Source organism: Bubalus kerabau, chromosome 17 (genome assembly GCF_029407905.1).
Source record: "Bubalus kerabau isolate K-KA32 ecotype Philippines breed swamp buffalo chromosome 17, PCC_UOA_SB_1v2, whole genome shotgun sequence".
Classification (NCBI taxonomy): domain Eukaryota; kingdom Metazoa; phylum Chordata; class Mammalia; order Artiodactyla; family Bovidae; genus Bubalus; species Bubalus kerabau.
Genome location: NC_073640.1, coordinates 69859397 through 69881359, shown reverse-complemented (window position 1 = coordinate 69881359; position 21963 = coordinate 69859397). Strand labels below are relative to the sequence as shown.

General features: G+C 47.3%; 1 protein-coding gene, 1 long non-coding RNA gene and 1 other non-coding gene across 6 annotated transcripts; all 3 read left to right on the top strand.

Annotated features, from left to right (window-relative positions):
- Positions 1-224: 224 nt before the first annotated feature.
- On the top strand, positions 225-8122 carry ZNF416 (zinc finger protein 416). 3 transcript variants are annotated; one of them, XM_055551731.1, is made up of 4 exons: positions 225-494; positions 1064-1102; positions 1517-1643; positions 4548-8122. In XM_055551731.1, exons 1-4 carry the CDS (start codon positions 462-464, stop codon positions 6116-6118), a joined length of 1770 nt encoding a protein of 589 aa, XP_055407706.1. In that variant the 5' UTR covers positions 225-461; the 3' UTR covers positions 6119-8122. The 3 variants fall into 3 exon arrangements, with proteins under 3 accessions (XP_055407706.1, XP_055407707.1, XP_055407708.1); XM_055551732.1 differs by lacking the exon at positions 1064-1102; XM_055551733.1 differs by lacking the exons at positions 1064-1102; positions 1517-1643.
- A 2402-nt stretch (positions 8123-10524) lies between these two features.
- On the top strand, positions 10525-21369 carry LOC129631032 (uncharacterized). 2 transcript variants are annotated; one of them, XR_008703856.1, is made up of 3 exons: positions 10525-12880; positions 19011-19228; positions 19560-21369. It is a non-coding gene; the product is annotated as an uncharacterized LOC129631032 (long non-coding RNA). The 2 variants fall into 2 exon arrangements; XR_008703857.1 differs by lacking the exon at positions 10525-12880 and adding an exon at positions 16716-17022.
- TRNAE-UUC (transfer RNA glutamic acid (anticodon UUC)) lies at positions 20980-21051 on the top strand. Its single transcript has one exon. It is a non-coding gene; the product is annotated as a tRNA-Glu (tRNA).
- Positions 21370-21963: the final 594 nt, after the last annotated feature.

The following is a 21963-nucleotide window of genomic DNA, read 5'->3' as shown; positions in this document are numbered from 1 at the left end:
GCGTCGCCAGCGCCTCACCCGGACAGTTCCCGGGAGAGCCTCCCTCCAGGCCCACAGGGAGACCGCCACCCCTCCGGGACTCCGCGGTCTCGGGGTGGGCGCCGGCTTCCGTGGCTGGTGGCGCCGTGGGAACTACGTTACCCACAATGCCGGGTGTCTGGCCCAAGGCATGTAGCCAGTGAACGCTCGGAATCAGCGCGTTTCCGCGACCCGAGGATGTGGGCGGGACTTCCGGCGCCTCTGTGGCGGCAGTACGGTGACTGCTCAGTGTACAGCTGCCCTCGGAGACCTTTTGGAGCGTGCACGGAGCCTGGGGGATGAACAGAGCGAGGAGCCTCTAGAGGAGAGGTTGTCCCCACAGCCCAGCGACGAGTCTGCAGGGCTGCGGCGGTAGATGATAACTGTACACAAGTTCCGTCTCTGTCGCCTGTCACTTAAAACCCCGCTGCTCTCAGACTCCGATGGCGGCCGCCGCGCTGAGGGACCCGCCTCAGGTAAACGCTCGACCTCCGGGCCCTCACCGTCCTCACCCCACCAGACACTAAAGCCCTGAGTGCGGAGCGCCTACTCGCGTGCCCGCAGCCCGGACCCCCGAGTCCAGGATGGTGAGGCGGTCGTGGGTGGGGCCCTGTGTTTTACAGACAGGGTGATGACGCCTGGGAGAGGGTGACAGGCGGAGGGACAGGTGTATGTAAATTCGCGGAGAATCGTTCCCGTTTGGAATGGGAAGGGGAGGAGTTTTTCTCTCAGGACGCTGGAAGCCATGGAGGGATGTGAATACAAGAGGTGTGAGTTAGGCTTTTCAAGTTTTCCAGAAGTTGGTTTCTGAACAGACTGCAAAGGGGATGAAAACACCGAGGTACAGGGAGGTTGACTCTTTATCCAAGATCACACAGTTGTAAGAGCACTGAGGACTCAGAGATAATGAGATACTCATTATACTCAGAGATAATGCAGTTATCTCAGGTCACCTTGCTCCGGGGCTAGACAGAAGTAGAGGGAGGCCTGAGCCTACTGAGCCTGCCATGGTTACATGCCTGTAATGACCTCCCTCTTCCCACAGACTCCCATGAGGACAGAAGTGCTTAGGGACTCTTCAAAGGTGAGCAGAGGATGTTCCAGGCCCTCAATGGTCGTGACCCCACCCTTTGTCTCTGGGATTCTTCCAGACCATGGAACTGGGCACCCTGAAGAAACCCAAAGCCCACATTTGGTTATCTCTGGGAGAGACAATTCAGGACTCCAAGGGGAATTACCTGACAAGAGGGTGGATGTCCTAATGCCAGACTCAGAGTTTAGATGGTGTCTCCCTGCCTACATGCCTGTAGTTGGTGAACAGACAGTGATCTTGATACCATGAGAGGAGAACATGGTACCTGTGGCCCCAAAGCCTGATACTTCCTTCAAGGTGGGGACACTGGGAGGAGAGTTAGCAGGGGATGGATGTCTGGGTGGAAGGAACTTGGAATCCTAGGAGAGAAATTGATCATGGAATGATCTGTCCCCATCATGGCAGGCCTGTGTGACCTTTGAGGATGTGGCCATTTACTTCTCCCAGGAGGAGTGGGGGCTCCTTGATGAAGCTCAGAGACACCTGTACCACAAGGTGATGCTAGAGAACTTTGCACTTGCAGCCTCGATGGGTAAGGCCCTCACCCCAGTGTACTGATCTGTGTCGTACTTTCTGTCCCCCAGAGGCAGCTCTGCTCTTCCCATAGTCAGACTATGGGCTCTGTTTACTTCCCCACTTTCTTGGCATATGTGGTGTGGGTGCCAGTGCTGAGCTGAATGCACTGCCCCAAGTAGTTCTAAGTCTGTTGCCCAAGCTTGCAGGTGAGGATCTGGGATGGAGGAATTTGGCAGTCAGGCTAAAACAAGGCATCTTACCTTGTTTACCTCACCCTGGCAGGATGAATGCCCCAGGTGTCATGACACCTGGTGTCCCAAGTCCTGATTCAGTAATTTTAACAATATGCATATAATATTTGACAAACTGTATATATGATATATAATTTTTAGTGATGTTATATATGGAGTCCTGATGGATGGGATCACAGCATTCAGTTCAGTTCAGTTCAGCTCTGTTGCTCAGTCATGTCCGACTCTTTGCGACCTGATGAATCACAGCACGCCAGGACTCCCTGTCCATCACCAACTCCTGGAGTTCACTCATACTCATGTCCATCGAGTCGGTGATGCCATCCAGCCATTTCATCCTCTGTCATCCCCTTCTCTTCCTGCCCCCAATCCCTCCCAGCATCAGGGTCTTTTCCAATGAGTCAACTCTTCGCATGAGGTGGCCAAAGTATTGGAGTTTCAGCTTCAGCATCAGTCCTTCCAATGAACACCCAGGACTGATCTCCTTTAGGATGGACTGGTTGGATCTCTTTGAAGTCCAAGGGACTCTCAAGAGTCTTCTCCAACACCACAGTTCAAAACCATCAATTCTTCAGTGCTCAGCTTTCTTCACAGTCCAACTCTCACATCCATACATGACCACTGGAAAAACTATAGCCTTGACTAGACAGATCTTTGTTGGCAAAGTAATATCTCTGCTTTTCAATATACTATCTAGGTTGGTCATAACTTTCCTTCCAAGGTAAGCGTCTTTTAATTTCATGGCCGCAGTCACCATCTGCAGTGATTTTGGAGCCCAAAAAAATAAAGTCTGACACTGTTTCCACTGTTTCCCCATCTATTTGCCATGAAGTGATGGGACCAGATGCCATGATCTTCGTTTTCTGAATGTTGAGCTTTAAGCCAACTTTTTCACTCTCCTCTTTCACTTTCATCAAGAGGCTTTTGAGTTCCTCTTCACTTTCTGCCATAAGGGTGGTGTCATCTGCCTATCTGAGATTATTGATATTTCTCCCGGCAGTCTTGATTCCAGCTTGTGCTTCTTCCACCCCAGCATTTCTCATGATGTACTCTGCATATAAGTGAAATAAGCAGGGTGACAATACGCAGCCTTGGCATGCTCCTTTTCCTATTTGGAACCAGTCTGTTGTTCCATGTCCAGTTCTAACTGTTGCTTCCTGACCTGCATATAGGTTTCTCAAGAGGCAGGTCAGGTGGCCTGGTATTCCCATCTCTTTCAGAATTTTCCACAGTTTATTGTGATCCACACAGTCAAAGGCTTTGGCATAGTCAATAAAGCAGAAATAGATGTTTTTCTAGAACTCTCTTGCTTTTTATATGATCCAGCGGATGTTGGCAATTTGATCTCTGGTTTCTCTGCCTTTTCTAAAACCAACTTGAACATCTGGAAGTTCACAGTTCATGTACTGCTGAAGCCTGGCTTGGAGAATTTTGAGCATTACTTTACTAGCATGTATGATAAGTGCAATTGTGCAGTACTTTGAGCATTCTTTGGCATTGCCTTTCTTTGGGATTGGGATGAAAACTGACCTTTTCCAGTCTCGTGGCCACAAGTTCTAGTAATCCAACATGAGTCACCTTTTATTTCTTTCTTGCTTGCTTGCTTGTTGCACCTCTAGTTGCTGTGAGTTGGAGCTACTCTCTAGTTGTAGTGGATGGGCATTTCCTAGTGGTGGCTTCTCTTGTTATGGAGCACAGGCTCTAGGGCATGTGTGCTTCAGTTGTTGTGTACATGGGCTCTCCAGTTGTGGCACACAGGCTCAGTGATTGTCATGCACAGGCTTAGTTGCCCAGTGGCATGTGGGATCTTAGTTCCAAGACCAGGGATTGGATTCCAAGACCCACGTCCCCTGCATTGCAAGACAGATTCTTAACCACCAGACCACCAGAGAGGTCCCTAGCATGCGATTTTCTTGTGTTGTAGTGTTCTTATTTGGCTTTGGTATAAGGGTGATACTGGCTTTATAAAATGTGTTCCCTCCTCTTCAGTGTTTGTGGTTTGTTTGTTTTTTTGAGCATTGGTATGAAATGTAATGTTTCCACTTTCGTTTATAATTTTGAGTCCTCTTTTTTTTTATTACTCTAGAAGGTTTGTCAATTTTATCTTTTCAAAAAATTCTTAGTTTTCATCTTTTCTACTGTCTTTCTAGTCTCTATTTTATTTCCACTTTAATCTTTATCATTTCCCTCCTTCTGCTAACACTGAGTTTAGTTTGTTCTTCTTTTTTAATCTTTGAAGTGTGAAGGTACGGTTATTTTAAAAAGATTTTTCTTAGTGTATGTATCTGCTAAAACCTTCCCTTTTAGAACTACTTTTGCTGGGTCCCATAAGTTTTTTATCATATTTTGGTCAGAAAAGAGATTTGATAGGATTTCAATTTTCTTAAATTGGTTAAGACTTGTTTTATAGCCTGCGCTATGATCTAACCTGGGGGATTATCCCTGAATTCTTGAGTAGTGTGTATTTTGCTGCTGGTTGATGAAATGTTCTGTATATGTCTGTTAGGTCTATTTGATTTATAGTGTTTAAGTCCAGTGTTTCTCTGGCCATGAAGGTTTTTTAAGATATCTAAATGTTGTATTATACAGAAAGTTAAAAGAAAAACAAAACATGATGAATACTCTCCTACCATAATCAGCATAATTCACAAATATTTCTCTTCTTTCAGTTTGTTTGCATGAAACAGAGACTAAAGAGACACCTTCTGAGCAGAACGTTTCTCTAGAAGCTTTGTCACAGGTCAGGACTCCAAAGGTAGGTCCATTCACCGAGAATGCTCACCCCTGTGAGAAATGTGTCCCAATCCTGAAAGACATTTTGTACCCTGCTGATCTACCAGGGCAGAAACCATACTTTACTGGGGCATCTGCAAACCTACAACAGCTTCAGAAGTATTTCAATACAGAGAAAAGTGACTTGGATAAGGCAGCATTTGTAAAGAGCCGCATAGTCCAGGTGTCAGGGAATCCCTTCACCTGTAGGAAGGTTGGAATGGACTTACCAGGTACATTGGGTCTCCTCCAGCACCAGATCACTTCCAATGGTGAGAAACCCAACAAAATCACCAAGTTTGGGGAGACTTTTAATGGTAGAAAAAGTCATTACAAATTGCGTGAATGTGGGAAAGCTACCAGCCACAAACACAATCTTGTTTACCACCCAAGAGTCTCTGCTAGAAAAAGAGTTTATGAGTTTAGCAAATATGGGAAAGCCATGCACTGTAAGTACTCACTTGTTCAGCTCCAGAGAGTCTGCACTGGAGAAAGGTCTTATGAGTGCAGTGAATGTGGAAAATCTTTTAGGCAACGAGCCACTCTTACTATACACCAGAGAGTTCACACTGGAGAAAGGCCTTATAAATGTGGTGAGTGTGGAAAGTCCTTTAGTCAGTGCTCCAATCTTATTGAACACTGCAGAATTCACAGTGGAGAGAGGCCTTTTGAGTGTGAGGAATGTGGGAAAACTTTTGGGTGCAAATCCAATCTTGTTCGGCACCGGAGAACCCACACTGGAGAAAAGCCTTATGAATGCAGCGAATGTGGGAAATTCTTTAGACAAAGCTTCACCTTGGTTCAACATCGGAGAATTCACACCACAGCAAGGCCTTATGTTTGTGTCCAGTGTGGGAAATCCTTTAGCCAAAGAGCCACTCTCATTCGACACCAGCGAGTTCACACTACTGAAAGGCCTTACGAGTGTGGGGAATGTGGGAAAGCTTTTGGATCCAAATCCAAACTTGAGCGACACAACAGAAGTCACACTGGAGAAAAGCCTTATGAGTGTGCTGAATGTGAAAAATCTTTCAGACAGAGTTACAGCCTCGTTGAACACCAGCGTATTCACAGTAGAGCAAGGCCTTTTGAGTGTGGCCAGTGTGGGAAGTCCTTTAGCAGAAGAGCCATCTTCACTAAACACCAGAGAATTCACACTGGAGAAAGGCCTTATAAATGTGGTGAATGTGGGAAATCCTTTAGTCGAAGCACAAGCCTTATTCAGCACTGCAGTATTCACACTGGAGCCAGGCCTTATGAATGTGGGCAGTGTGGGAAATCCTTTAGGCAAAAGTCTGTTCTCATTCAACACCAGGTAGTTCACACTGGAGAAAGGCCTTACGAATGCAGTAAATGTGGCAAATCCTTTAGTCAACGTTCCAGCCTCAATCTCCACCGAAAATTTCACACTGTGGAGTGGCTCCATGAATGCAGGAAGTATGGGAAATCCTTTTCTCCAAACAGCTAACATTGTTTAGCACCAAATAATGGTGACTTCAGCCATGAAATTAAAAGACGCTCACTCCTTGGAAGAAAAGTTATGACCAACCTAGATAGCATATTGAAAAGCAGAGACATTACTTTGCCAACAAAGGTCCGTCTAGTCAAGGCTATGGTTTTTCCTGTGGTCATCTATGGATGTGAGAGTTGGGCTGTGAAGAAGGCTGAGCGCCTAAGAATTGATGCTTTTGAACTGTGGTGTTGGAAAAGACTCTTGAGAGTCCCTTGGACTGCAAGGAGATCCAACCAGTCCATTCTGAAGGAGATCAGCCCTGGGATTTCTTTGGAAGGAATGATGCTAAAGCTGAAACTCCAGTACTTTGGCCACCTCATGCGAAGAGTTGACTCATTGGACAAGACTGATGCTGGGAGGGATTAGGGGCAGGAGGAGAAGGAGACAACAGAGGATGAGATGGCTGGATGGCCTCACTGACTCAATGGACGTGAGTCTGAGTGAACTCCGGGAGTTGGTGATGGACAGGGAGGCCTGGCGTGCTGTGATTCATGTCTGACACGTCTGACAAAGAGTCAGACACGACTGAGCGACTGAACTGAACTGAACTGAATCCACACTTTGAGAAAGATCTTAGACCTGAAGAATGTGCTCCCTCCTTGTTCATTATAACAGCACTAGACAGCTTTTGTAAGGGAGCCATCTGCCTGAAATTGAACCTCATACTTGCAAACATCTAATGACGTGAAATTCTCAATGAGTTCCAGGTGTCTGTGACGCTTACAGAAGCTACATTCCATGTTCTAAACTCCCCAGGGCCGTCATCAGAGTTGCATCACTGCCAGTTTCTCTGGTAGAACCCATCTCACCTCTTCCTTGCACAGTATTTCATTGGTCACTCTGATTTGCTGACACAAGGCTGATGTCGGTGTGCCCTAATGCTCCCTGGAGGAAATCTTGAGTAGTATGTGCCCTTACATTTTCCTATTTCAATTGATTAAGTATGAATTTGACCTTCGAATTCGTTGGTTTCATTTGATATTTGTGGTTGGTTTTCCTGCCTCCAGGTCACCAGTTTGGAATTGCCCCCTATTTCTCTGGTTTGTGCAGCAATAAAGGTCTTATTGTTTAATCTACCTTTGATCTTGGGGTTGTATTCACTGTGGAGGTGGGTGGAAAACAGAAGTGACCTGTTTGTTTGAAAGGATGGACAGCTTTATGGGTCCTCAGCTTTATGTGCCTCAGCAGGGATGATATAATGATAGGAGAGTATAATTTTATTCCAGTTTTAACCTAATATGAATTCCTCCTCAAGGTCTCTTAGGAACTAAAGCAGTGTTTTGTTTAGTTCCTAAATGTGTGACCTGGAATATATGACCTAATGTGTGACCTGGAAGCTTACATACTGTGTGACCAATAGGTTCCCCCTGGGGCTTCCTAGGTGGTGCAGTGGTGAAGAACCTGCCTGCCAATGCAGGAGACTCAAGAGATGCAGGTTCAATCCCTGGATTGGGAAGATCCCCTGAAGTAGGAAATGGCAACCCACTCCAGTATTCTTGCCTGGGAAATCCCGTGGACAGAAGAGCCTGGTGGGCTATAGCCCATGGTGTCACAAAGACACAAAGAGTCAGACACAACTGATTGACTAGGCAACACAGCATATGTAGGTTACCCTGAGGAAGGGTCACTTGTTCCAGCAAGCTCCAGGGCCTTTGGGAATGCCATGAATTTGTTTTCATATTCCCAGAGGGTATCCCTTAATGCTCAGCACTGTTGAGGGGAAGCTTTCCACCAGGTTCTACAAAGGAGCCAAATGTCCTGGAGTTCATAATTCTGTGGACTAGTATCCCTCCTCAGACATCAGGATCCAGGTTTCAACCTTAATTGGTACAGAAATTCTGCTGTTGAGTCACTAAATCATGCCCCACTCTTTTGCGACCCCATGGATTGTAGCCTGTCAGGCCCCTCTGCCCGTGGGATTTCCCTGGCAAGAATATTGGGTTCTCATTTTCCCCTCCAGGGGATCCTCCCGACCCAGGAATTGAACCTGAGTCAATTATGTCTCCTGCATTGTCAGACAGATTCTTTACCACTGAGCCACCAGGGAACCCCCTGAAATTCTGGGTATGATTAATAATCAATGGAGGCGCCTGCATCAAATTAAATGGAATGTGCCTCTTCTCATGTGCATCCATAAATCTCCCAGTGACTATGGCTGTGTGGAATCACAGCCCTTCCAGAGCTGTGTATCTCCGGTAGCTGAATTTATTGTTGGCAAAGTAATCTAAAGGTTTTGTGAATCCCCATTGTCTTTCTGGGCTGGCCACCTCCAGGTCATTGCTCTACAGACAGGGAAATGAGAACAGAGAATGGAGATCCTGTTGTCCAGGGATGTGGCTTTTGTGGTCCATCCAGAGGTCCTGTTGTCCCAGACTGGAACAGCCTCTGTTGCTTGCCAGTATTTCCTGCACTGATTCAGAGCTACCCTTCTCTAGGAATGGGGAAAAATAGGGTGGAGTTAATATTGAGTTGAGGGAAGGCAATAGCAACCCACTCCAGTACTCTTGCCTGGAAAATCCCATGGACAGAGGAGCCTGGTAGGCTGCAATCCATGGGGTCGCTAAGAGCCGGGCACGACTGAGCGACTTCACTTTCACTTTTCACTTTCATGCATTGGAAAAGGAAATGGCAACCCACTTCAGTGTTCTTGCCTGGAGAATCCCAGGGACGGCGGAGCCTGGTGGGCTGCCGTCAATGAAGTCGCACAGAGTCGGACACGACTGAAGTGACTTAGCAACAGCAGTATTGAGTTGTTAAACCTTCTGGTTTCCAGAAAGAGTGGGAAGTCTGGGTTTTGTTTTGTTTTGTTTTAATTTTGAACCATTTTTAAAAGAAATTTTATTGAGGCATAATTGACATACAGTATACATATTTAAGGTGTATAGTTTGAAAATTTTTGCTATAATATAAAGTCATAAAACCATCAGAATTAGATGATGAACACAACCTTGATTTACCTCATGTCCTTTTACAATCTCTCATTGTCCTTCCCAAGCCTATAGGATGCCACTACCTTCAACAATAACTTAGTTTGCGTTGTCTAGGATTTATGTTTATCCATCTATCTGTTAATGTGCAGTTGGGTTGTTTCCAGTTTGGTGTTGTTAGAAATAAAGTTCCAATGAACATAAGCATGCAATTCTTTTATGAATATGTGTTTTAGTTCTCTTGTGCCAGTACTTCAGAATATATGAATTGCAAACCGCCAAAGTGTGATCTAAACTGGTTGGATCCTTCTGTGTTCCCATCAACAGTATATGAGAGCTCCTGTTCTTCCCCATCCTGCCAGTACTCAGTATTGTCACTCTGTTTAATTTCAGCTGTCTTGGTGGGGTGTAATGGCATCTCACTGTAGTTTTTTAACTGTAGTTCTCTGATGTTTCATGATGTCAAGCACTTTTTTCCTGTTTATTTGCCACTTATATATCTTTTTTAATGACTATTAATACCAGTTGCTTATTTTGAAATGGATGTTGACTGATGTTTTCCTTTTTATTAATAAATAAAAGGCATTTGTCGAACAAAGATGTGCTGGAACTTCACTTACTCTTCCGCAGTGATGTGTCATCTTTACTCAAAGGAAATGCTGGGTTTGATGCTATTGAGAGAGTCATTTCCTAGGCAGGTTGATAGGGAGTCTAGGGGTCCCCAAGGAGAGAGGGGTCTGGAATTCTCAAGGAGGAAGAAAGGACAAACTTTTTTTCTTTCTCCACATTCCTTAGGATTATATAACAATAATGTATCCTGCCTAAGGACAGTCTCTGGATTAAACCTTCTGTTATCTTAAAATGTAAATTATGGGAGTAGACCTGGTCTTTACAAGGATGTATCCTGCCTGAGGACAGTGTTATCTTAAAATGTAAATTGTGGTCTGATGAGGTCTTTACAACCTCCAGACATTCTTTGGATTATATAACTTCATTGTTACCACTAGCAAGCGGGTACTCTTTCTGCCCTCTTCTGGTGCCTATGTCAGAAGCTTTCTCTATCTCCTTTATACTTTAATAAAACTTTATTCCACAAAAGCTCTGAGTGATCAAGCCTCGTCTCTGGCCCCGGATTGAATTCTTCTCCTCCGGGGGCCAAGAATCCCGGTGTCTTCGCGGGATTCAACAACAACCTTTCATCTTGGGGGCTCGTCCGGGATCCTTCAGGACAAGGTAAGGATGCTTGGAGCTTTAGTTCTTTGTTCTCTTAGCGAACACGTTTTCTGCTGTGCTTTAACTAACTCTACCGTGTGCTTGTGTGAATGAATGGCATGCCCTGCATGAAGCAAGCAAGGAGCCCTGCTCTGCGGTTCCATGGTGATCTCATACGGCTTATGGCAGAAACCTGTCGGAGTGTTATACCGACCTGCCAATGCCAAGAGGCACCCAATATCTCCTTCGGGAACTGACCAGAAATGGGCAAAGTGGGTGGACCGAACTCTCCTTTCTCGGTCAAACTTTTCAGTCTCTTTGACCATTTCATAACTCCTTGGGAATTAGAAGTACTAACCTAATCTATCGGATCATAGACTTTCAAGGGACTTGTGATCTATACTGTTATTGTGTACTGCGGCTTAGGTCCCAAACTTGGATTGGTATTCAAGAAAGCGCCTAGCCTCGCTAGGAATCGGAAGTTCAGAAGCTAGATGGAGCTCTAGCTCCAAGAACATCTCTGAGGTTGAAGGTTACTCAGATTGGGACTGCGATGGGGTTTTTTTTCTTTGGTAACGCTGGCTCTTAGTGGATCAGAGGAGGCTGTTATACTGGTGTGGTGATGCTTGGAAAGAACATCTCAGTTTTATGTTCCTGTCGGTCTTATTGTAGTCAGGAAATACTCAGGGTCGTGCACAGGCACTCAGGTGACGAATGTTTCCCCTAGTAGTCTTAGCTTGGGAGGCATTCCGGAAGGTTATTCTGATTCACCCCGGGTGACATCAGAGGCAAGCAAGGTTAAAGGTGAAGAGCTGGACGTCAAGTAGGGATGCTATCAAGTCTACCCCTGGTACATCCCCACCCCATCTCGGTGGTAGAACGGGGAGGGACGCGGACTGCGCCTGCGTCGGTAAGGGACAGACTAAGTCCGACCAGGAAGGAAAAGCTTTTGGTGTAACGTCTGTCTACACCCCCATCTAGAGCAGGGAGGGATGCCTCTGGTAGAAAAAATGGCGCTGGTCGCTTTTTTTCTCTCTTACAGATGGGACCTAACAATTCCAGCCTCACTCCTTTGAACTGTATCCTGAAAAACTGGGATAGATTTGATCCCCAGGGCTTAAAGAAGACACACCTGGTCTTCCTATGTGATACTGCATGGCCACGGTATCCATTGGAGGATGGCGAACGGTGGCCAGTTGGAAGGTCTCTTAAGTATAATACTGTTCTACAATTAGACCAGTTCTGTAAGGAACAAGGGAAATAGGTAGAAGTAGCATATGTGTTGCCCTTTTTCTCTCTGCGAAATATGCCCGACTTATATCCTAAGGGTATAGATTTGGGCGTGAAACCTTCAGCTCCCTCCTGTCCTCTTACTTTGCCCCCGTACCTGGAAATCCAAACTGAGATTCAGACTGCCCACATGGAGGTCCAAACATTTCCTGTCTCAGTACGACCTCAGACTACTCTGGTTTCAGTAGAAACTCAGACCATCGAAGTAAGAGATGAGATGGAGGACAGGAGACAAAGAGAAAAAGAAAAACAGGTTTCTCCAATCTATCCCTGGGATCATATGCGCAGAGCAGCCAGAGAGACTGAGGAACAGCCACACAAGCTGTTGCCTCTTTATGAAATACCCACCGGGAGAAATAATCAGTCTGTGAGAGTTAATAAGCCTTTTTCTTATCAAGAAATACAAAGAACCAAGGAGGATCTGGGAGACTATTTAGAGGACCCAGAAAAATATATTAGAGCTTTTAAAGGTGTTACTCTGCTTTATGACCTCACTTCGAAGGATGTGATGTACATCTTGGGACAAACGCTGACTCCCGAGTCAAAGACTCGAGTTTTGGAAAAAGTGGTTGCTTATGGAGATGAATGGCTTGGTAATGAATCAGTAGGGAAGAGGGAGAACGAGATAGCGGCCCTCCCCACTGAGAATCAGGCGGTCCCAACTATAGAACCAGACTGGGACTACAACACAGCTAAAGGAAGATGGGATCAGAGTCATTTTGTTAGATGTATTCTTGAAGGACTTAGGCAGGCGTGTTCTAAGCCTTTAAACTGGCAAATTGGCAGACATAGAACAGGAGGAGAAGGAAGCTCCTGGTAAATTCCTAGATAGACTGAGAGAAGGCCTTCGCAGATTCACTGAGATTGATCTTAAAGGATAGATTTCTCAGTCGGCTCCAGATATCCGCCGTAAGCTATTAAAATGGGCGTATGGACAAAATCAGTCTTTAGATACTCTGTTACAACTGGCTCAGACAGTCTATTATGGTAGGGAATATGAGGAAAAGAAAGAAAGGCAAAAAAAGACAAAGGAAAAGGCGGAAGCCTTCGCCATGGCTATGTAAAACGTTCTTAAACAGCCTGAGAAAAATGCCCAGAGGGGCCCAGGTGAAAAGGGATGGGCTTGCTATTACTGTGGAAAGGAGGGGCACCTCAAGCGGGATTGCCATCAGGCATCTAAGCCGCCCCTGGCTCCATGTCCGGTCTGCAAAGGACCACACTGGAAGAGAGACTACCCCCAGAGGCGTAGGTCTCCGGTGTCGGACTCTCAAGACAATCATGACTGAAGGTGCCTGGGGGTCCCCACACAAGCTCCCGTCCTAATAACACCTGAGGAACCCAGGGTATTAATAATTGTGGGGGGGCCAATCCGTCGATTTCCTTTCAGATACTGGGGCAACTTATTCTGTGCTTACTGAAGCCCCTGGCCCACTTTCTTCCCAATCCGCTTCTGTAATGGGACTGTCTGGACGAGCCAAAAGATATTAGTTCAGTTATTCTTTATCTTGCAACTGGGATTCTGTGCTGTTTTCACACGAGTTTCTGATTGTGCCAGAATCTCCCTCACCCCTTTTGGGAAGGGATATACTGAGCAAGGTCCATGCCTCTGTTTTCATGAATATGGAGCCCTCCCTTTCTCTTCCTTTAGTTGAACAAAATGTAAATCCTAGAGTATGGGCTGATGGAAAATCTGTGGGTCGAGCACAAAATGCTATTCCTGTAGTTGTTAAGCTCAAAGACCCGCACGTATTCCCACATAAGAAGCAGTATCCATTGAAACCTGAGGTTAAGGAAGGGTTAAAACCCATCATCGAAAATTTAAAGGAGCAGGGACTATTAATTCCCTGTAACAGTCCTTGCAACACTCCTATTTTGGGTATAAAGAAATCGAATGGTAAATGGAGACTAGTTCAAGATTTACGAATAATAAATGAGGCTGTAGTTCCTTTACACCCCGTGGTGACTAATCCTTATACTCTATTGAAATTCCTGAACGGGCCAAAGATTTCTCAGTAATTGATTTAAAGGATGCCTTCTATTCAGTGCCTTTGGTGGAAGAAAGTCAATTTCTATTTGCTTTTGAAGGCCCTACACAGCCAGCTTCTCAGTTAACCTGGACAGTTTTGCCTCAGGGATTTTGTGACAGTCCTCACTTATTTGGACAAAGTTTGTCATGGGATCTACAAAACTTTAATAGCTCTGAGGCAGTGGTGTTACAATATGTAAATAATATTTTGCTCTGTGCTGAGACAGAGGAAACTTGTTCGCGAGCCTTAGAAGATTTCTTCAACTTTCTGGCAGGCTGTGGTTACAAGGCATCAAGAGAAAAGGCTCAGCTTTGTCAACAATCAGTTAGATATCTGGGCCTAATCATATCAGAAGGGACTAGGGCCATAGGCCCTGAGAGAATTAAACCTATACTAAATCATCCCCTACCTATGACTTTAAGACAATTGAGAGGATTTTTGGGAATCACAGGTCACTGTCGCATTTGGATTCTGGCCTATGGGGAACTTGCCCAGCCTTTATATAAACTTATAGCTTAAACTCAGCAGGCCCAAACCGACAAACTGGTTTGGTCTCCAGAAACTCAAAAGGCTTTTAAGGTTCTTCAGACTGCTCTCCTGCAAGCTCCAGCTCTGAGCTTGCCCACAGGGTCAGAATTTAATTTGTTTGTCACTGAAAGAAAAGGTGTGGCATTGGGAGTTTTGACACAACCCCGAGGGCCTCACCAGCAAACTATTGCTTATGTAAGCAGAGAATTAGATGTAGTTTCACGTGGGTGGCCCCACTGCCTAAGAGTAATTGGGGCAGCGGCTTTATTAGCACCTGAAGCTTTAAAAATAATTAATGGACGAAACCTTACTGTACTGACTTCTCATGATGTGAGTGGAATCTTAAATTCTAAGGTTAATATTTGGATGACAGACAGTAGGCTTAAGTATCAGTCATTGTTGTTAGAAGGACCAGTAACTAAACTTAAAGTTTGTGGAAATTTAAATCCTGCCACTTTCCTTCCTGAGAAGGAAAATGAAACACCTGATCACGATTGTTCTCAATTCCTAACTTTAAACTATGCAGCTCAGGAGGATGTCCAGATTTGGAACTCTACATCAGCAGGTTTCACGGTGTTCCTTGAAGTCTTAAAAAGTGAAAGTGAAAGTCGATCAGTCCTGTACGACTCTTTGCGACCCCATGGACTGTAACCTGCCAGACTCCACTGTCCATGGAATTCTCCAGGCCAGAATCCTGGAGTGGGTAGCCTTTCCCTTCTCCAGGGAATCTTCCCAACCCGGGGATCGAATCCAAGTTTCCGCATTGCAGGCAGATTCTTTGCCAGCTGAGCCACCAGGAAAGCCCAAGAATACTGGACTGGGTAGACTATCCCTTCTCCAGGGGATCTTCCCGACCCCAGGAATCGAACAGGGGTCTCGGACAATGCAGGTGGATTCTTTACCAGCTGAGCTACCGTGGTGTCTTGAGAGCGGTCAATTTCAGGGGTTCACGGTATCCTAACTCCGTTGCTTAGACATTCCCATGATAGGGAAGCGGCAAGGAGGCCGCGGAAATGCTGGGACCCGCCCGCCACCCTTCTATCGCCGCAAAGGTTTCCGTGACGTAGGGGCTCATTCATAAAACACTGTTATAAACTTAGGCGGCCGCGACTGGTTCTTGCCAACCGCACTTCGAGCAGCCCAGCCGTGGGCGGAAAGGCAGAGACCGCCCGCTGCCCCCGGGCTCCGCCCCCGAATTCCTCTCGCCTGTCACCACGTGGCGTCCTCCCGCTTCGCCTGCGCTGGCAGGACCAAGACAGTCTCTCTTGTTGCCGTTCCCTGGCTGACTTCCACCGCGGGCTCTCCAGACCACGCTCAGGAAGGTTGGGCTAGAGGGGCCGGCAGCTTGGGGGTCACTCCTTCGCTGGGAAGGGAGGCTTCTCGGAGCGCTGGACGTGCTGGAAGCGCGCGCACTGTTGTCCCAGTGAGAACGGTCCCTTCCTCGCGCCGGCTGTTTCTGAGCTCTTCGGCCCTTGGCTCGGTGGCTGGTGTCCAACGAGAGCCGAGCAAACGGGTGCCAAACGTACTCCTCACTGGAGGCCGGCTTCCCGAGGGGACAGCAGAAAGCGGCCGTCCTCTCTCCGACGGCCCCCCGGAGCAGGCAGGAGGGGCGGGTGTGGGAAGAAGTTCATTGATAAAATGCGAGTTCCTTCAGGTGACTCTAGGGGGCTCCTGCGTCAGTGCAGAAGTTGGGTATGCTTATAAACAACCCCTGCGACTGCGTTCCTATTATTCCCTCAGTATCCCTGGCTTGAAAGAGGGCCGATGACTCAGCTGGTAAAGAATCCGCCTGTGGATGCAGGAGACATAGAGAGGAAGTTTCCATCCGTGGGTTGGTAAGATGCACTGAAAGAGAAAATGGCAACCCACTCTAGTATTCTTGCCTGAAGCATCCCATGGACAGAGGAGCCTGACCGGCTACAGTCTATGGGGACCAGCACCTGGGGGTGGGGGGCTGCTAACAAACCAGAAGAGTGGGGTCCCCTAGATGAGTGCTATTTCTGGGGATCAGGGCAGTGTACACAGGCAACAGTCATGATTTCATGGGGATTTCACTGGTGGGTTGGAATATCACTAGGTCACAGGGGAAGATAAGGGAAGCTTGAGTTGGGGCCACAGCTGCATCACTCTTGTGTATCTGGTCACCCGGGCGGGGTGCCTACAGCCAGTCTGCGGGAACGCTGAGGCAGAAGAATATTTAACTTAAATATTTTATAATACAAACATACATTACCATATGTAAAACAGACAGCCACTGGGAATTTGCTTTATGACTTAGAGAACTCAAACCTGTGTTCTGTGACAACCTAGAGGGGTGAGATAGGATGGAAGGAGGGAAGTTCAAGCCAGAGGGGCCATACCTATACCTATGGCTGATTCATGTTGATGTATGGCAGAAACCAACACAATATTGTAAAGCAATTATCCTCCAATTAAAAATAAATTTTAAAAATTTAAAAGTTTATGTTACAAGGGTCTTAAAAGACAAGAGGCAGAAAACACAACAGGGACGCCTTCAGGAACATTCCATGCCTCGCCTCCTTCACTAGAGCCTCTGCAATTCCTCCGCCAGCTCTTCTCCAGACCTCTGGGCCCCAGGGTCCTCTGGAGACACCTTTCTCCTGGAGGGATGCTGAAAAAGAACTACCCAGAAGCTTCTGCTCCGTTTGAGAGCGCCAGGCTGATGACGTCAATGAAAGGGGCGTTGCCGGCTCGCATGGTCAGAGGCCAGACTTCCTGCGCTGCCAGAGCGGGATTTTCGTTTTGAGGCTGGTGTCCCCGCACTCGCTAGGATCTGTAAACGGGATTTGGGTTGCTATTTCCACTTCCAGGGGATCTTCCTGACTCAAGGGTCGAACCCGCGACTCCTGCATTGGTAAGCGGATTCTTTTTTGTCAGTGATTGGGGCACGGTGTAAAAGGGAGAGGAAGTGTCTTCTAGAATCCCCCTGACACCATGCCGCTGGTGTGGAAGGACTCCTAGGGCAAAGCGCACACCCCACAGTCCGGAGACCGTTCTGTATGTCTCAGGCACACCCCTTCCCGAGTGTAGGACCTTGAGCAACTTTCCCTGCTGCCCTTGGCTTTTATATTAAAGTTCCTCCAACTGGATTGAAAGAATAGAAAACGCGCGTGAGATACCTGACGTGTATTCCCGTGTCCAGTGCGGTCCAGGGAGCATCACTCTGGCTCTCTTTTCATGGAGGTGCCTCCTGAGCCTATGTTGATGGCAGAGGCTCATCCCTGGGGGAATCTGACCCTTGGGCTTCCCTGTCCTGTATCCTCTATAAAGATAAGGACTGGGATGGGGAAGAACAGCAGTTGTCTGCAGCACTTTGGGGATTGCTGTTCTACTAGGACAGAGAAGGTGTAAGGACAGTCCAGGAGCCCAGAAGGCCAAGGAATTTACCTTTCAGTTTACAGCCAGTGAAACTAGCTTCCCCCTGACAGTCGTGAATCTATCTTCCTGTTTGTGGTTTGGTTATATTTGACAAGTGAGTCTGTTCAAATGGTCAGGTATGATGGTGTACAGGAATGTGGGTCCTTTTGGACATAAAAACAAAAGAGGTCCTGGGTAACTGCATAGCCATCGCCCTGAGTGCCCCCATCATAGTCCTGATCACTGTCAGAACTTGTCTTATTTGTTACTTTCCCACCCACTTGACTCCCTTCCTCACTTTATTTCAGAATCGCTCCCGTTCGCTGTCCGGAGAGAGGCTTTCCCTGGTGCCCAATCACAAGCAGGCAGTCACCTCAGTCATCTCTGTTTTCTTGAGTTCAGAACCTTTAGGTCCTCTGACATGGCTGTTGTTGTTTAGTCACTCAGTCGTGTCCTACTCTTTGCGACCCCACAGACTGCAGCACGCCAGGCTTCCCTATCATCAACTCCTGGAGCTTGCTCAAACTCATATCCATCAAGTCGGTGGTGCCATCCAACCATCTCATTCTCTCATTCCCTTCTCCTCCTGCCTTCAGTCTTTCCCAGCATCTGACATGGTGGTGCCCATTTATTTAGTTGCTTGTTTAGGATCTCTTTCCAGTCCCAGAGTGTGAGCACCTATTGCTGCTCTCTGCTAAGACAGAGTAGCTGAGCCTGTAAAAGGTGCTCAACAAATGGTTGAGTGAATGAATGGGTCTCCCACTCAGGTGCTCAGGCCACACTTATAATAGTCTTTCTCCCAACTATGGCCCACAGGGCTATACTAGCTCTGCCCCTTGCTTACCTCCACACTTCTCCCCCTTCTGTTCTTCCCTGCTCACTGCATTCATTCCTGCCCAGTGTACAGCCTTTGCTCTTGCATTTCATTTTGTCTGATTCCAGATCTCTGCAGGGCTGTCTCTCCCCTCTCCCTGTGCCTCAGTGTCTCCTCTTAGGATAGTCTTTTCCTGGCCATTTTCCTCTGGCTGAGATACCCCTGGCTCCCACCTGCCCATCTTCTGGAAACTCTCTGCCATCTTTTGCTGAATGTTCAAATCTTACATCCTTCCTTAAATTTGAGGTTGTGACTGACTTTCTTTCCCTTCCTTCTTCTCTCCCTCTCTTCCTTCCTTCCTTCTTTTTTTATTTTTTTTTTTTTATTTTTTTCCTGCAAGGCATGTGGAATCTTAGTTCCCCAAGCAGGGACCAAACCTGTGGCCTCTAGTGGAAGCATGGAGTCCTAACCACTGGACCATCAGGGAATTCCCTGTGGCTGACTTGCTGGAGCTGCCTGGACCTCAGGCCTCTGCCTGAGACACAGAGTTGATGATGGCCTTTACCTCGTGGGCCGAGTGAGGGGGTTAGTAAAAGTCAAAAAGGACATGGCACACTTCACTGTGCCAGCCCTCCCGCATCTGGTGTGTGAACATGTTATTTTCTCTTTAGTTCTCAGAATCTCGGCGCAGTGGGAATGAGCATAGGATTGATGGTGACGCTGATGCTTGGAGAAATGACGAGATGTTGTGCCTACGGTCACGCTGCCAGCGAGCGTCAGACTTCAGACCCTTCATGTGAACCCCGGATCTCTGGCCCAGAGCAAGGGATCTGCAGTCCCTTGCACGTCAGCGTGTGAAGCCCTCAGCCTGGGCAGGCGCTCAGACAGGGTGAGGGCAGCTCAGGTGCTGTCGCCACTGTGGCCATTGTTGGAATTACATCTCGAGCATTTTTCCCAGAGCACTTACTGCCCCCAGACCTCGTGGAACACCACTGTCTGTGCCACCTCCCGTGGCCTCCTCCACCTGAGGCTTTCCTCTCAGCCACAGCTGCTTTATGTCCCAAGGCTGCATCTGCTTCCCCCTGGAACCCAGCACACAACTTGGCCATCAGCAGGCCTGGTAATTCAGGCCTGGGTCTCTGCACCTTCACCAGCAACACAGTGCCAGGCTTGATCCCACCCAAGTGCACTCAGCAATGTTGCTGTGTTTGACTCTTCAGGTGGTGGTGACCTTCAAGGATGTGGCCGTGACCTTTACCCAGGAGGAGTGGGGACAACTTGACCTGGACCAGAGGACCCTGTTCCGGGAGGTGATGCTGGAGACCTGCGGGCTCCTGGTCTCCCTGGGTACGTGCTCAGCTCTTAGACCTGTGGGGACCGTAGCCTCCTCCTGGTTTCTGGCTGATCAGGAGGTCACAGGAGTCACCTTTCCTGCTCCCCACGGGCCCTGCAGTTTGCTGGCCCGTCCTCCTCCTGCCTGATCTGTGTATGTAGCAGGGACCAGAGGGATAGAAGCGGTGTCCCTCTGAACACCAGCCCTCATCTCGGTGCTCAGCACCCTCAGGCTCAGCCTGAGGTCCGTGTTCTTGACTCCTCTGCCGGGACGCTGACTGCCCCAACCTGGTGGGGTCACGTGTCCCCACAGGTCAGTTAGCAGGGCTGTTCTCAGAAGGGGCGGGAGTCAGGCAGGTCCTCATGGCATTTGTCATCAGTGCCACCAGGACCCCCCTGACCAGCACAGTCTCAGCAGAGAGGCCCCTGGTTGGCATGACCCTTACATGTGTCCGGGGGCCCTGGTGCGTTGCTTGGGGCAGTCCTTGTAGGGCCAGGAAGAGATTTCTCAGGAAGCCGTATATGCTCGGAATCATCAAATGACAGCTCAGACTGAATCAACAGGGAGAGAGTCAGTGTGCTGGCTCTGGTGGCTGAGTCTGATGCCAGGAGCACATTGGACGACACTTCCCACTGCTACTTGCACAAAGGAAGTGTGCGTCTGGAACGCAGAGGTGCCTGAAGGCGTCTTATTGCGACCCATGAGTAAAGTCCATGAAAACTATAACAGCCTGACTTAGGCAGGACAACTCACAGCCCAGACCCTTCAGGAATGAATGCTTGCTCACCTACCAGGGAACAAAAAGGGAATGTCTGAAGTGGTACTGAGGACCAAAGGAGTTTGGAATGGGTTGCAGAAGAGATACATACTAGTTGTGGTTATATGACCATATAGAAATGAGGATGCTATGCTATGCTAAGTCACTTCAGTCGTGTCCGACTCTGTGTGACCCCATAGACGGCAGCCCACCAGGCTCCCCCATCCTTGGGATCCTCCAGGCAAGAACACTGGAGTGGGCTGCCATTTCCTTCTCCAGTGCATGAAAGTGAAAAGTGAAAGTGCAGTCGCTCAGTCGTGTCCGACTCTTAGCGACCCCATGGATTGCAGCCTAACAGGCTCCTCCGTCCATGGGATTTTCCAAGGAAGAGTACTGGAGTGGGGTGCCATTGCCTTCTCCGAAAAACGAGGATAGTAACCTGTAATGTCATAAGTATTTCTTCCTTCTTTTGCCATGAATATGTGTGTATATTCAATATCTTTATCTTCCTTCTTTCATCCCCTTATATAACAAAAGTAGTGTTCAGTAGTTCCTGATAGTTCAGTGGTTAGGATTCTGCATTTTCACTGCAGTGACCCAGGTTCAATCCCTGGTTAGGGAACTAATCCTATAAGTCACCTAATTCAGTTCAGTTCACTGAACTCAGTGAACTCAGTTCAGTCACTCAGTCGTGTCTGACTCTTTGCAACCCCATGAATCGCAGCACGCCAGGCCTCCCTGTCCATCACCATCTCCCGGAGTTCACCCAAACTCTCATCCATTGAGTCGGTGATGCCATCCAGCCATCTCATCCTCTGTTGTCCCCTTTTCCTCCTGCCCCCAATCCCTCCCAGCATCAGGGTCTTTTCCAATGAGTCAACTCTTCACATGAGGTGGCCAAAGTACTGGAGTTTCAGCTTTAGCATCATTCCTTCCTAGTACAGCCAAAAAAAAAAAAAAAAAAAGCTGACTTAACATCTTAATATTTATTCACTATATATCATTAAAGTTATACTATTTGCTTCTGTTTTATGCTTTGGTATTTTGGCCACTAGGCATGTGAAATCTTAGCTTCCTGATCATGCATTGAACCCACATCATTGGAAGGTGAAGTCTTAACCACTGGACCACCAGGGAAGTCCCCATATATCATAGTATTTGGTTGTAGGATATCAAGCAGAAGAGTGACCATCACCCAAGGAATCTGCATCCTCCTTGTCTTTATTTGGAGGATAGGAATGGTTTGAGTTTCTGTGGGTGCCAAATTGACAAGACGTGGACTTGTGATGATTAATTTTATATTCAACTTGACTAGCGTGTATGACATCTAGATGTTATTCAAACACCAGTCTAGCTTTTGCTGTGAAACTTTTTTTTTTAATGGACTAAGCACCTATATTTTTTTATTTATAATTTTTAAATTCATAGATCAAATACATATTCAAAAAGTATGACCTCAACTTAATGGCATATTGTCCCTTAAGTAAGTAGGGGGGGAAAAAGAAAGTAGAAAAGTAAGGCAAATTAAACAAGA